The sequence below is a fragment of the Scomber japonicus genome, chromosome 6 (genome assembly GCF_027409825.1).
Source record: "Scomber japonicus isolate fScoJap1 chromosome 6, fScoJap1.pri, whole genome shotgun sequence".
In the NCBI taxonomy this organism is placed as follows: domain Eukaryota; kingdom Metazoa; phylum Chordata; class Actinopteri; order Scombriformes; family Scombridae; genus Scomber; species Scomber japonicus.
Window position 1 is genome coordinate 6,939,707 of NC_070583.1, and position 14,342 is coordinate 6,954,048.

The 14,342-nt window shown below is 39.0% G+C and overlaps 1 protein-coding gene across 1 annotated transcript; it reads right to left on the reverse strand.

The window, feature by feature from the left end:
• Nucleotides 1-670: 670 nt before the first annotated feature.
• Nucleotides 671-13,377, reverse strand: LOC128360221 (POU class 2 homeobox associating-factor 2-like). The gene is made up of 5 exons (XM_053320607.1): nucleotides 13,359-13,377; nucleotides 12,156-12,256; nucleotides 5,045-5,084; nucleotides 3,180-3,484; nucleotides 671-1,102 (listed from the first exon to the last, which is right to left on the reverse strand). Exons 1-5 carry the CDS (start codon nucleotides 13,366-13,368, stop codon nucleotides 671-673), a joined length of 888 nt encoding a protein of 295 aa, XP_053176582.1. The 5' UTR covers nucleotides 13,369-13,377.
• Between the last annotated feature and the right edge of the window lie 965 nt (nucleotides 13,378-14,342).

Consider the following 14,342-nt stretch of genomic DNA (forward strand, 5'->3'; position numbering starts at 1 on the left):
AGTAAAATACATGAAAAATAAATAAATTATAATGGGAGCAAAACATAAAAATAAAAATAAGAAATGTTGAACATGAAATTAAAAAAAAGTAATATAGGCAGCCAGCTTATTTAATAGCTTTTAACAGGCAGAATGAACAGGAGGAATGTCATCTTTCACTGTTCACATGATTGCTGGTTTAAGATACACTTGAAAAACTGTGAACCTGTCCTTTAAGTCATTCTATGCTAAGACATCTTCTTAAATAAAGTTTTAACATGCAACATACACTCCTGCTTTCCTATGAGAACAACTAATCCTCTAATTATATTATACATCATGAAAAGTCATGGCCCTATTAGTTTTGGGGCTTATTGTGTCCGTACAGTCCACTCTTTTTCATACACATGAAATAAAAAAAGACACATAAGCAGGAATTCCCCATCCGATCAGGCTGGAACAAGAAAACCCTTAGTGAACTATTACACTCCTACCATCAAGTTACAGCTTTCAATAGTAAAATCTCCCAGTGAATTATCTCTGCAGTGTCAAGTGCTTGTTGAGTTCATAAAGCTGGTGTCAGCAGAGGAAGAGTGGCTTGTCCTCCTCTACTCCACTTCATTCTGGTTTGTGTTAATGTCTGTAAAACCTCCTCCAAACCACAGGCCCCACTCCCCCCCCCATCATCCAGTCAGTAGGCCCTCCTGATCTCGTAGGGCAACCAGGAGGTCACACCGTCCTCTTTAGCCCAGGAGGGGTGAGACTCGCCGTTGGTGGGCAGGCTGCCATGGCTGTCGGCCGACTCCTCCGTCACCATCTTGGACACCAGGTCGCTGACGGAGCTGCTCATGTAAGGGGGGCAGGGGAAGGAGGAGGAGGGGACTGCGTAGGAGCTGCTGGTTAACGGGTGGTAGTGAGCGTCCTCCAGGGAGTGCAGGGTGTAGGACTGGCTGCTGGAAACCGGGCCCATGGAAGTGCCTCTGCTAGGGGAGCGGTACTGAGAGGGGCTCCCGGGGGACTCTGGGCTGGGCATGGAAGGAGGGACGCTAACGGAGGTCAGGCTGTCCGGACAGAGAGTCTCCACCTGAGATGGCTCTGGCACCGACTGCTCCCATGAGTCTCTCTGTGGAGCAGAAAGACAAGAAGAGGGAAGATGAATTCACTCATTCATTCATTTCCTCCACTGACTAAAGGAAGCAGCATCATCAGATACTGTCAAACTGCCAGTCTCATATCAGAACAGTAGCTCTTTTGTAATGGTGTGATGTCATTTATATGTCATACAAACATATTTTCTTATACTGTGCTATCAAACAGTTTTATTTGATCAGGTTTTGAGATATTTGCCTCCATATCAATTTAATGAGAGTGAATGATATTTACTTTATGGTGCTTTTAGGTTATGGTTATGGTTTATGGCTAGTTTATCGTACACTGACAAATTCAACAGAAAAAACTATTTTCTGGAACAATGTCGTGGTTCATCTGGACAGTTCACATCATTGTTAAACAGTTTTTAGAACTATTTCTTCAGCAGAAATTCAAAGGTTACGTTTCAACCTCATGGATTTGGGCTGCCAAACCTTAAAGATGGACATTTCACAACCTGGACACTTGAAAACGAAACTGTCAGCTTGACCACATAGTACAACAGTTAAAAGAGGACTCTATTGAAGTCCAGTACATAATAATCACTAGAGTAGGAGAAGTTACAGGAGAAACTAGTCCTTTTCAATCCCTAGTATGGGTCAAGCTCCTAAATTGGAAGATACTACAATTCCGATAATGCTTGTGTGACATTGCCTCCTCATCGCTCATGCCTGTCAAACTCCAGTTTATAACACAGACATTACATGATCTTGTACATTTAGTGCAGTGTCTCTTTGAGAAAATGTGAATTTGTTTTAGTAATTTGGGTGAAACAACTCTTTAATTACCTCTACAAAAATCTAAAAAAGTATTAAAACAATCTTTTGAATCCATAATCAACAAGTAAAGAACATTTGTTCAAACCCCAGTTCAAGATGACTCACATAATCATGACTCACATGCTTTTAAGAACATTTTCAGTGCAGCCTACTGTTTATTAAATGTTGTCAGTAGTAACTAAACAAAGAAAAACATCATTGCAGTTTTCCAGGTTTCCCTATTCTATTATTTGCCTTACTAAGAGGTTGATACATTAACTAAATATGTCCCATTCTGAGCTTTCCACACAAACGCAGGGCCGTTGCTGCTGTTTATCTAATGTGGGAGGATGGGTGTAGCCGTGGAGCTGACCGCTGCTCAGCTAACATTGCAGTGTTGTGGTGTGTTGGGGCTACTGTCCTGTTAACTGCTTCGGCTGTGATAAGATAAGATATTTCTTTATCAGTCCCACAACCGTCAGTGCTAAAATGACAAGTTTGAAAAGAAGTATGTGTGTTACAACTAACTGTACCCAGAAATATGAAGCCGTGCATCACAAATAGCAGTTTTTAGAAGTGTAAAGTCTTGTTCTATCTGCCCATATGGAATAGTTGGCTCTTTTATACATGTTGTATGGGAATGTCCAAGGGCTTTTGGTTTTTGGGAAAATTACTCTTGAAGAACGAACAAGGGTAAAACTACCAATACAGCTGCTGAATGATGACTCCACCTTGCTCTTAAGGATAGATAACACAAAATTTGTCTGACAGGACTTACGGCAGCCAAGAAGATTAATTGTAAACCTCTTCATGACCTTTCAAGAACTCATTGGCTCCAGAGCTTTCTGGGCATTTCTTACCTGGAACTATCATCAGCAGAAGTCAATGATGCACAAATCTAATGTCTAACCTGAAAGACTTGCTATCAAAATAGAAATCCTCTCTGTGAATATTAATTTCCCATTGATGGGTGATTGGGTAAAAAGTAGAGTAAGTAAAAAAAACCTCAAATTGTCAACATCTCGTGTTGAATATTCTGCTTATTGTTTAACAAAAGATCATGTCACTGTCAAAAAAATTCAATTTGGGATCCAAGCATTAAAAGTGAAACTCCAAAGCATTTTGTTAAAGCAACTTGAAGTTGTCTAAAGTCTTTCCTAGTGTGCACTGTGTTCAGGACACAAGGAGACACACCTATCGCATCAATAAAAGCACCAATACTCATAAAGTTGTTTCTTAAATGTGCAGGGAATTAAGTTCAGGTGGGTTTCCGGAACTAATCCTGACACCTACCAGAAATAAATGCGAGGACTCTCCACCGAAGGGAGGCAGCAGGGACGAGAGGGCCGACGAGGGCAGAAAGGATCCTCCCGAGCTGGAGAAAGCAGCAGCGCTGCGGTAGTCACCAAAAGTCTCGGGGTAGTAGCTGTCAATGAGGGAGGAGTAGCTGCTCATGGTGGAGGGTTCACAGCCCAGAGGTTTACCCCCGAGGGTGGAGGAGTAGACGTCTGGAGAGAACTGCTTGGTGGACGGGCAGAAGTCTGAGTCGGAGATGAAGGGACGCCTCATGCCATAGTAGCCAGGCAGCATGTGAGACCCTGCAGGGAAGACATGAAATCATAACCTTTCTTAAAATTTGCAAATTGGGGTCCTCTGAGATAATAATTAACAGGAGCATAAGTCCAAACTTCCCAATTGAAACATTTTTATTTATTTAGAACACACACTGAAAACCCCTCCCAAACAAAGAAGAGCTGAATCTCACTCAATAGTCCTTCCCTGCTCCCTTACACTCAAGATGGCAGCAAAGCAAACAAAAAAAGGGATTTGTTCATCTTGTATTGTACCTTAGTGGATGATAACAGATCAGGTGTGGAAGACCAATCTTTTCTATGGATGTAGCTTTTTAACATGACAAAGGTCAATGTGTGGCCTGACTAGGTAAGCCTTGTGTCTAGCATTAACTGATTGCCGGAAATGTCTTTAGCTGCAGGTGTTGATCCCGTGCGGAGTGAGGCGTCAGGTGGTACAAAACTATCAAATAGATTTTTCAACAATTGTGACTCATTGAAAAAACAAGAGCACGCAGTCATAAATGCGTCTGTAGAGACACACACGATCATACACACGCCAGGCTGGGATAATTACAGTGATGGCTGGGTTTGTGTTGACAGATTTATCTCAGGGGCAACAATCCGTAAGTGCTCCAACGTTTTGATGTTTTGCTTGATTTGCAGCAGAGATGGAGAAGGTTCAAATCTTTTTCCTGACTCAAGTTTTTGAGTCACTCACTCAAGTCACTTTGTATTTGTTCCAGACATTCACCCAGAGCCCCACTGGCGAACAAACATTCACCTACTGATTAAAGCCAGCATCTCGGGTCCTGACTAGTACAAATAAATACATCTTATGAAACAATTCTGTAGAAGAATGTTGGTGGTTTTAGTAGAGATCAGCCATGACTGCCACATACCCAATGTGCAATACATTTATTTTATACATAAATCCTTATTTTTATTTTAATCTTATATTCTATTTTATGACTAGTGCCTTTTATTGCTGAACTGACAGGTTTCCTCATGCAGCACATTTCATTGTGCCGTTGACATACCACACTTGCAATTTGGACAAGTGCCCAGGGGCACCTGAGCAGAAAGGGGCTCTTTTTTTGTCAGGCTCCACAGAAATACAACACAAGACATGACTCATTCTTTTGATATTAATAATTATCATCACTTTTCGAAACCTAGTATGTCCAAAATGAAATATGGAGTTACAAGTCATCCACCCGACAGCAGCATTATCCCATTGGAATAAAATAAAAGACTGTTTTATTTGTCAGTTTGGTGGCTGGGCAAGTGATGATTGGTTAGTAAGCCACAATGCACTGTGGGTAGGTTGTATCAACGAGTGAGTGGGGAAAATGATCAACTAGCAGAAAATGGACAGCGCTGGCAGTTAACCAAAAAAAGCCTAGCAGGGCACATGAGCTTCAGGGCCCTGGGGCCTCTAGGGGTACTAATCAAGCCTTGACCGTTGACCCTGCATAAATTAAGTGAACAAGTTAGTGTAGATTTGTCCCTCCTGAGTCAGTAAAAAGACTTGTTTGTTTCAGATGATTCATTCATGACACACACATCACTTATTTGCATTCTCACCTGGCATCTGGACAAAAGAAGGTGGAGTGGTCGATCCTCCCTGTGACAGAAAAATAAAATATGAGGATGACATTGTGATACAATTTATTTTGAGTGACAGCATGCAGACTGGATACCATTTTAAGTCTTTTCCTATACATTCTTTTCTAGCTGCAAAAAGGAAAACCTGTTATATTTAACATACTGTAACTATATCAGTCTTTATGTGCCTTTAAGGAAAGCGATATTCTATCATTTTGTCATTGTCAACAAATCCCATCGAGAGACCCAAACAAACACTGCTCCTAATAACAATACCAATATTTATAACAATTAAAACACATCATTGACTCCCACAGTTGCACTGGGGTGACATGAGTGTCGTCACTGTAGTTGATTTCGACTCACTTCCACACACACACACACACACACACACACACATACATACACATTTCATAAAATGTAAATGAATATACCCACACTCCCATACACACACGACATCTAACATAAACTATATTGGAGTACAAAATGTGAACGGTAAATATGTAAATTTAAATGTTTTTGTTCTATTATACCAAACTGCTGTACATATATTTGCATGTACAACACAACATGTGAATTCTAAAAACGGACAAACACATTAGACATAAACACAAGACAAAGATAAGAGAGGAAAATAAAAGGAAACAATCATACGACAGAGATCTTTTATGTAAACCTCAACATATGTAGTCAACTGACATGAACAAAAAATTGTCAAAATGTGGAAAAATTCAAAATAGATTGTTAAAGGAAAGTGTCAGCCAGTGTAACAGTGTATATAGAATTGCATTGGTTATTAATCTGTGTAGCCTCTCCTGTTAAAGGATCAGTGTGTAGAATTTAGAGGCATCTAGTAGTAGTAAAGTTGATCAGATTGCAACCAAATGGAAACCTGTCTCCTCGTCCATATGTGTAGGGGACCTACAGTGGCCTCAAAACTCACAAAGAACATGAAAAATCTTCTGTCGAGTCAGTGTTTGGTTTGTCCATTCTGGGCTACTGTAAGAAAAATGACAACATGGCGGGCTACATGAAAGAGGACCCACTGCCTATGGTGATATAAAAGGCTCATTCTAAGGTAATAGAAACTCAACATTTATTATTTTCTGCAAAGTCCATTGCTGTCATTAAATTCTACACACTGCACCTTTCATTTCAGGATAAATTCCTCTCGTCACACCTCTAAAACATACTGAAGGAAAGCAAAGAAAACTAAGAAATCACTCTTCCTCTCACTTTACAGGACCTTAGGCCAATAAGTTTGGGGAGGACTATTATAATGCAATTATGTGAAGTTTCTCAACTTTTGGAACATGAGCACTCACTTCAATGCAGACAGGACTCCACCAGTGAGACAGATGCTTACAGATGGATTACTTAAGCAAAAGAACCAATACATTAAAGAACCAATATGTAATATATTTACTGTACTAATTAATGAACATGATATGTTAGCAGTGATTAAGGAAACATGTTAAAAACTATAATACTACAGCACGTATGTTTTCCTTTGGAATTTCCATAGAGGTACAAAACTTCTGTTTTTTGTTTTGACCTGCGTGATGAAACCAGCTGCCCACTCAACCTGATGATGGTGCTGGCACGTTACGTGCCACCACCACATAATGTGGTATTAAGAGGTTGTGGTCATTTTACATATTTCTGTGAAATCAGGTTGACGCCCATATCAACACCTCAGGTTGCCAGATATGAAACACTGACACGCAAACACAGCATGCTGAAGTCATGAAAGCAAGCAAACAAACTGAGATACTGAATTAGATTCCACATGCCTTAAAAACCCATGTGGGCTTTGAGTCTGGGTCTCCCCAGTATTAAGAATTTGGGCTGCAGTAGCAGTTTTAAAAGCTTGCTGTTGTTGCACCCTGCTAGAAACACATTCATCTTCTATTTGCAACTATTAATAATAAAATCCACACAATTCAGCACAAGCACTTTTTCAGCCTCTTTAAGGGCCGGTGCTCCCTTTATAAACAACAATTTCCCTGCCTTTGTAACAGAGTTTTTGTTGTTTGTTGTTGATTCCACTTGCCTCCAATCACATTTTAGTTTGTACCTGTATCATGAATTCCCATTGGTTTGCGGGCCTCTCCTCAGTCCATAAATTCTGGCTGTGACATCGGCACAGTGCCAGCATGAGAGGATCTGTTACATCTGTCAAAATAATGTAACTCAGTGACACAGCTATCGTGATATTATGTCCGCCTATATTACAGAAAGTGGCGGCATTGTACTCACTTTAATGTGTCAAATATATAATGTTTATATTTTGTCAGTGTTTACAATGTTGCTAGCTTCCTTAGCTCCTAAGCTAAGCTAACATTTGCTAAATCATCTTTAGAGCTGTGCCTTAACATTGCTATGCCTACATGACTGACCAGTGGATTTTCATGCTGTATTCAGGCAATAAACAGTCAAATGTTGAAGAGTGTCGGTCCATACTTCACACAACTCAACGCAGACTGAAGGAGACTGAACAACAGTTACACCTTCACAGTAAGTAGTTATACAATTAAATCATGTTTTTAACCATCGTAATATTCAAAATACGAATGAACTAAAACACTTATTTAAAGCAAATTATATTTAACTAGATATGCTGATATTATAGAATCAGTAAGCAATTATGAAAGAACTTTTTCAGTGTGCTAAACTGTCAGTGTTACATATTTCTCCTTTAATGCAAAAATAAAGAATTACAAATAAAAGTCCTGTAATAAACAGACACTTAATTAAAAGTACAGAATAATTATCAGTAAAATATCAGTACCTGCAGAGAAATTGGCCCCTGTTACTGATATTTATGATTGCTGGTTGAAGTGAAAATAGTTTAATGACTTTATATACAGGTCACATGGAAGATATCTGTATTTATATTTTTGTATTTTCTCTAACCTTGGTTTTTCTGTGAAATATTGAATATAATTATACATCTTTAGGCCAAATGTTATTTTAATGAAGTCACCTTGAAATTTTGGGAGTGTAAAAACTGCTAAAAACTCATCAACATTTTAAGCATGCTGAGCGGCTCCATCTGGACACACTGTAAAAGGTCGTTAAAGCAAAAAAATCCCCACTGGATTAATCTTTAAGAATAAATTGCATTTTATAGTCTTATCATATGTTTATGCAAAATCTGCTCTTGAAAGTAATTACACACCTGCCATTTGAATTGTAGTGGAGTAAAAAGTACAGAGGCAGAAGTATAAAGTAGCTCAAGTAATTTAAAAATACCCCCACTCTTGCTGGAAATTTCAGGTAAACTGTAAAAACAGGGTAATAAACCCATAAGAGGTTAAAAACTATGTTAAATACATATTACTTTATCTTAAATTGTTATTTCTCTTCCCTCCTCTATGACAGTATTACATATATATACTACAAAGTTTATTTGCTTTTTTACAGTTCTTTTTAAAGCTCTAGCATGTCTACACTATATAAAATATTCAAATCCAGCTACTTGACTGCACAATTACATCAAATAGCATTATTTTAGATATTTTATCATTTTATACATATTTAACCCTAATTCAGTCAGACACATTTTGTATTTGGTAAATACAAATGTCCTTTCAAATTTTAAATAAAGTTAAGTAAGTTTAAATAATGTTTGGCTGCACAGTATGAAAGCATGCAGGACTGAAGAGGTTAAATATCCCTCATTTGTGCTCTGCTCATCTGCGCTGCATCCTTTTATTGTCTGCTGACTCATCTATTCATAATAAACGATATATTATAGATTTAATTAATATAAAGATTTACATTATTCTGCCATCTGCCATTATTAACCATACAAGCGTGTCTGTTTCTACTCTAAAAGTAGATATAGATATGTGCAGAGAGCAGAGGCATGTGGTTCAGAGACACACAGACATGGTTTCACAGGATAGGTTCTCTTATTTGCATATTGCCAACATGAAAGAGTTGATATTAAGCCCGTGTCGGCTGGGAAGCAAGCAAATTTTGAGGGCAAAATTTGAATGTGATTTGCCAGTGCCAAGACTTCCTCATGTGGCCCAGGTACGGCTCAGTGCATCTCTGAAGGCTGCATATGGAAATCAGCTTGTTGAAGCTCAGACACTGTGCATGTGTGTGTGTGTGTGTGTGTGTGTGTGTGTGTGTGTGTGTGTGTGTGGAGGAAGGGTGGGGTAATGATCATGGATTTATTTAACCTTATCACAAAAAAACCCTTCCTTTCTTCGTAAAAACGTTATTTATATATGTATACACACACACACACAAACACACACACACACACACACACATATATATATAGCGAGTGAATGGTGAGATTGTTATATTTTCACAGCCATTCTCCATGTCCCAACATGAGGAGACTCACTCTGTGGTCAGTGTTTGCTCTGCTCTCTCAATGGCCTTTTATTCTCAGAGATAAAAAGCGGCATTAGCTAACATAAAGATGTGGATGGCTTTAGTTACTGTGTGTCTCTGTGTAGTGTGGAGTCTTTTTCCCCCATGTATAAACATACAAGTAAACCTTCCATGACATTGGCTCTGAAGTGCAGGAGAAGCACCTGCACCAATCACCATGAATATTGGCCTGTAGTCTGCTGGCATCATTTAACTTGATATAAGTAATACGAAATGACGTTATCATTTTAACTACTTTATCCAGACAGATAGAACCAGACAGGACAGCAGGTGGTTGTTTAAATGTACCTCAAATTTACTGCTGTAGCCAGAAGTCATATTTACATTGTGAGTTTTATTGTGAAAGGTTGTAAATCAATCAAACTGTGGCCAAAAGTGGCAGCTACAGTAGTGGTAAATGCTGTACAACAAACTGTAGTGTTGTTTAACATGAGCACTTTTGTTTATGATTTTAAGCTATATAAAAAAATATCTTCTTAATTCAAAACTTAAAGTCTAGTTTTAATGCTGCTACTCTTTTTTTATACAGATGAAAAACTGGTAAATGCTAAAACAGTAGTGTTGTTTAACATGAGCACATTTTCTTGTTAATGGTTTCAAAAAGGAAATAATATAATGTCTTAATCCAAAACCTCAAGTCTGGTTTTAATGCTGCTATTCATCTTTTATATAGGCGCAAATTCATCTTCTATCTTGATTTTTGCATCTATAAGAAGTAGTTCAGCAACTGTAAAATATATATATTATATTTCAAGTTTTTGAGTTGCACAACACTTATGTTATTAGAGCAGTTAGAGAGGTTGTTTGTCCTATTCAGGAGAGGGACAAAAAAAGAAGCTCTTGAGTTGTTGATATAGTCTCTTCTGTGGACTCACTGACCCATGACTTGTCTCCTCTTCAGACTGCTGCTGCCTCCACATGCTCTGGTTTAAAGTCAGGCTTGGACAACAACTGGCTTTATAAAAGTCTTTCAGTACCCAAAAAGCCTTTGTCATTTTTTTACAACAGCTGGGCACTGTAGTTTTTAGCAAATTTAACAGGGTAAAAAAAAGCATTTATCAGGGTCTAGAACAGTGTGTGTGGGGCTGAGTCAAAATAAACTACACTGTCCATGTTCATGATATTAAAGGAACACACCACCCAGTGCCATGTTGTGGCTCACTGATGTTTTAAAGGCCTTCAAAACCTTAATTTTCTTGCTCTGAACAGTGTTAGAAGAAAAGTTTTGGTTATTTTACAGCAATTTTTGTGGGTTTAAACAAATTTAATATGAAAGTGATGACAGTTGTGGGTTTGTTTTGCTTATGTCACTGAAATGTGTCCAAACCACACCACATCATTTTTGCTTATTTAGTTGTGAATATTTAATATAGAAATATTTAAGATTAGAAACCAGGGGGGGGGGGGTTAATAGTGTTAGGAGCCCATTGGAAGTCACTGAGGAATAAGATAGCATAGCATTTATCAGCTCACTTTGAGTCACTTCATGCGCTAATGTTAAAAATGAACATCACACTTGCTAGGTCCAAGTCACTAGAGACTCAATGTGTTTATTTGGCAACTAAAGTTAAAACACCACCAGTAAGTCAGCTGCCACAATATATTTGTTTAAATAAAACTTCAATGTCAATGCTAACCCTAACCCTAACTCAGTCAAGAGTCCCCCTCCCAGAACTTTCTCCTCTTATCAGGCCAGATGGTTGTGATCTCATCGAAGTTACAAAACTCTAAATGATACACTTTTGTTTCAGTACACAGCTATAGCACGACAAGCATGAGAAGAGAGACATTTTTTGGGACACGTCTCACGCATCTGATGCTGTCTTCTCTTTTGTCTCCTTTTGCCCAATCCCCTCGTTAGGCAAGTCGTTAGGGGCGCGCATATCTATAGAGTGGACATGCCGATTCCAACAGAGAACAAACAGTGAATGCTCTTCTGTAAAAAGCCTTTTGACAGGCAGTTTAAGGATGAAAAGCCAGTCTTGCTTGTGCATGCAGATGTCTAAAGCAGAGCCTGATTTCTCTGACAGTGTGTGTGTGTATGTGTGTGAGGAGAGAGTGTGTGTGTTGGCGTGTGTTTCTGAGACAACAATAGGAGGTTTGTCTGCGGCCTTGCACACGGCAGAGGACAATATTACTGGCAGGTGTGCGTGGATCAAACTTTGCATAGGCAGCCTCCCATCGCAGCCCTTTTTCTACCTCTCTATGGTACCTGTCCAACTCAATCCTCCCACCCCGCCCCCCTCCCTCCCTCCCGTGCCTCCACCTCAGGGGAAGGTTTTTTTTTTTTTGGAAATCATGGCTGTCACCATTGCGAGCATTGTTCCAGCGTTCTTTTGTGAGGTCGGGATGGGACCGGGCGCTTTGTGTCTCTCTCTACACATCGTGCTCAGCTATTTACAGATTGGCTTTACGAGCGCCCGAGGGGGGTTTTCTCAACGGAGAAAGATGGTGGAGGGGGAGGGGGGAGGGGTTACAGGTGGTCAATACATCACCCATGGATCGTTAGTCCACAAAACAAACCAAAATGTAAACAAGAGAGGAGATTTTTTCTCTTAATTGTGCCACCAACAGAATGTCAACTGTGGCTGCGTTGTTTGGTTTTGGAGAAAAATGAAGTGGGGACAGACAGGACAGACACAAAAGCAGAGCGGTTTAGAGGAGACGGTGTACTTACACTGTATCTCTGTCCGTTTGTCTGTCGGGATCGCTTCTCCGCCAGCAGGTCCTTGACTGTGTGCTTGACTCGAACGCCTTGGTAGACTCTCTTAGAATATTCTAGATGGAGCAGAAAAACAGCTGGCGATGAACACCTGATACAAATCCACAAATAGTTTGATTTGTCGCAGGCATAAACATACAACTTCATACAAATTTTTCATCCATTCCCACAATTGTGTGTTCATTTGAATGTTTCACAGTTTTATGCATATAGAGGAATGCCTCTTCGGGATTCGTGTGTAAATGTCATGGAAATTGCCTTTGGTTTGGCCGATGCAAATGGACTACAAAAAAGAGGTAATTTACTGCAAACAGCTGCAGAGACTTCACAGTGAAGGAAGACTGGAGGAAGAGTTCCACAGGTATAAAACTGAGGTTCGACAACTCTAGGTACATAATACAAAATACACACGCATCACAATAACGACTCATCGCTAAATCTCAAATGTATACTGGTGTGATTTTGGAACATTCCTGGGAAGCAGACGTATAAACTCAATGAAAATGCAAACTTTATTATGCAAACGGAAATTGCATGCAAAAAACCTTATGTAAAAGATCCCAGCTTTTTGAATGGATCTTTTAGATAAGCCCCAACTTTGCTCTGCCAGTGCACATTCTTGAAAATATGAAATGTTTTCTAGAGTAGATTAACAACAATTTTAAATATGCTTCTCCTTTTTTTTTTGCACATCACCCTGTCAGGTATCACTCCAAAAAATGATGTTATGAACAAAATTAATTAGCAGATGATAACTGACGAGTGATTGATATTAAAAGCAGCTTTCAGATATCAAACACTGATTTCTATGGATATCTTATTGATACATTTGCTGTATCGTTAATACTAAATGAACTTATTTCTTATCAGAAGTCAATATCAGCAAAAAGAAATTATTGATTTAATGTAACATAATTAATCAATCATGTAATAGCAGAAAAAACTAATTACACACATTTTTAAACACACTAAACAAACCCTAACCCTAACCCTCTACCAGTTGCCATATAATTAAAAAAACACATCTCAGTTACATTTGAGACAAAAATACAAGTTTATGAAGTAAAAGAATATTTCATTCTACATTAAATGTATTTATAAGAATAGTAATGACAGCAGTAGCAGCTGTTAGCTTGTATATGAATGGATGTTTCTTACCTGTGTCCATGATGCTGTGGAGCAGTCTGACACACACACACACACACACACACACAAAGGCCTCTCTGTTTTCCTCTTCTGCTGTATTTGCCTACAGTAGCTAAATCCCAGTGTGAAGCACCATACCGAGTGGCGTGTCAGGATGGGAGCTTTAACCACGTTAGTCAGGAGGGCAGGGACATATGGAACATGCCACCTCACAGTGCAGTCATGAGGAGGCAGCTTTTTCAAAATGACCTTTATCTATTTGGTTAAATGCAAATGTTTGGTAGGGACGTTTTTTAGACTATTTGCATCCGCAGTCAAGATTAGGGCTTGGAAGCATCAGCAGCATGGAAGAGAGAGAGACTGGCACTCCTCCCTGCACCTCCACTCATCATCCAAATTTAAAAGGATATATTGTTTCCACATTTTGATTTATAGCTGCAGGAGTTTTCTTACTGCTCGTCTGTGAGAACCTGTCTTGTGACTTGTTTTTGTGTTGTTCTGTGGTACAAATAAAACATTTAAGCACTAAAGAAGTAACACCTGAGACTGGAGCAAAGCGTCTCGTAGTAGCAGTTTGAGTGCTGGCAAACTCAGATTAAACTCCTGCCAAAAATTATCATTATTATTTTAAAAAGGTTTTTGGATAGAATTAAATAATTGTGCAATTTCCTACTCAAATTGGTGCGCGGAAATTTGTATAAAGCACTTTGAGCAAACTAAAAAAAAAAAAATCATCTCAGCCTTGTGTTTCAAGGACAGAAAAGAATAGCTGGAGGCATGGATGGCTAAATAACGCATGTGTGGTGTTGTAATGACATCAGAATGACTATCTGAACCTCTCAGCCTTTTGCCCTCTGATTGTGACTCCTGTATAGTTCATTAAAATGTGAATGTAATGATGAAAATTTGCATGGCGTTCTCATACTTTGTGATGATAAAGATTCCAGCTGGCTACAGTTTGACACGTATGATTTCATAACGACAGCGACACCAATG

Coding starts and splice junctions, on each gene's coding strand:
- LOC128360221 (XM_053320607.1), bottom strand. Junction 3,485..5,044: donor TTCTTTTGTCCAGATGCCAG/GTGAGAATGCAA, acceptor TCTTCCCTGCAG/GGTCTCACATGCTGCCTGGC. Junction 1,103..3,179: donor AGTCCTCGCATTTATTTCTG/GTAGGTGTCAGG, acceptor TCTGCTCCACAG/AGAGACTCATGGGAGCAGTC.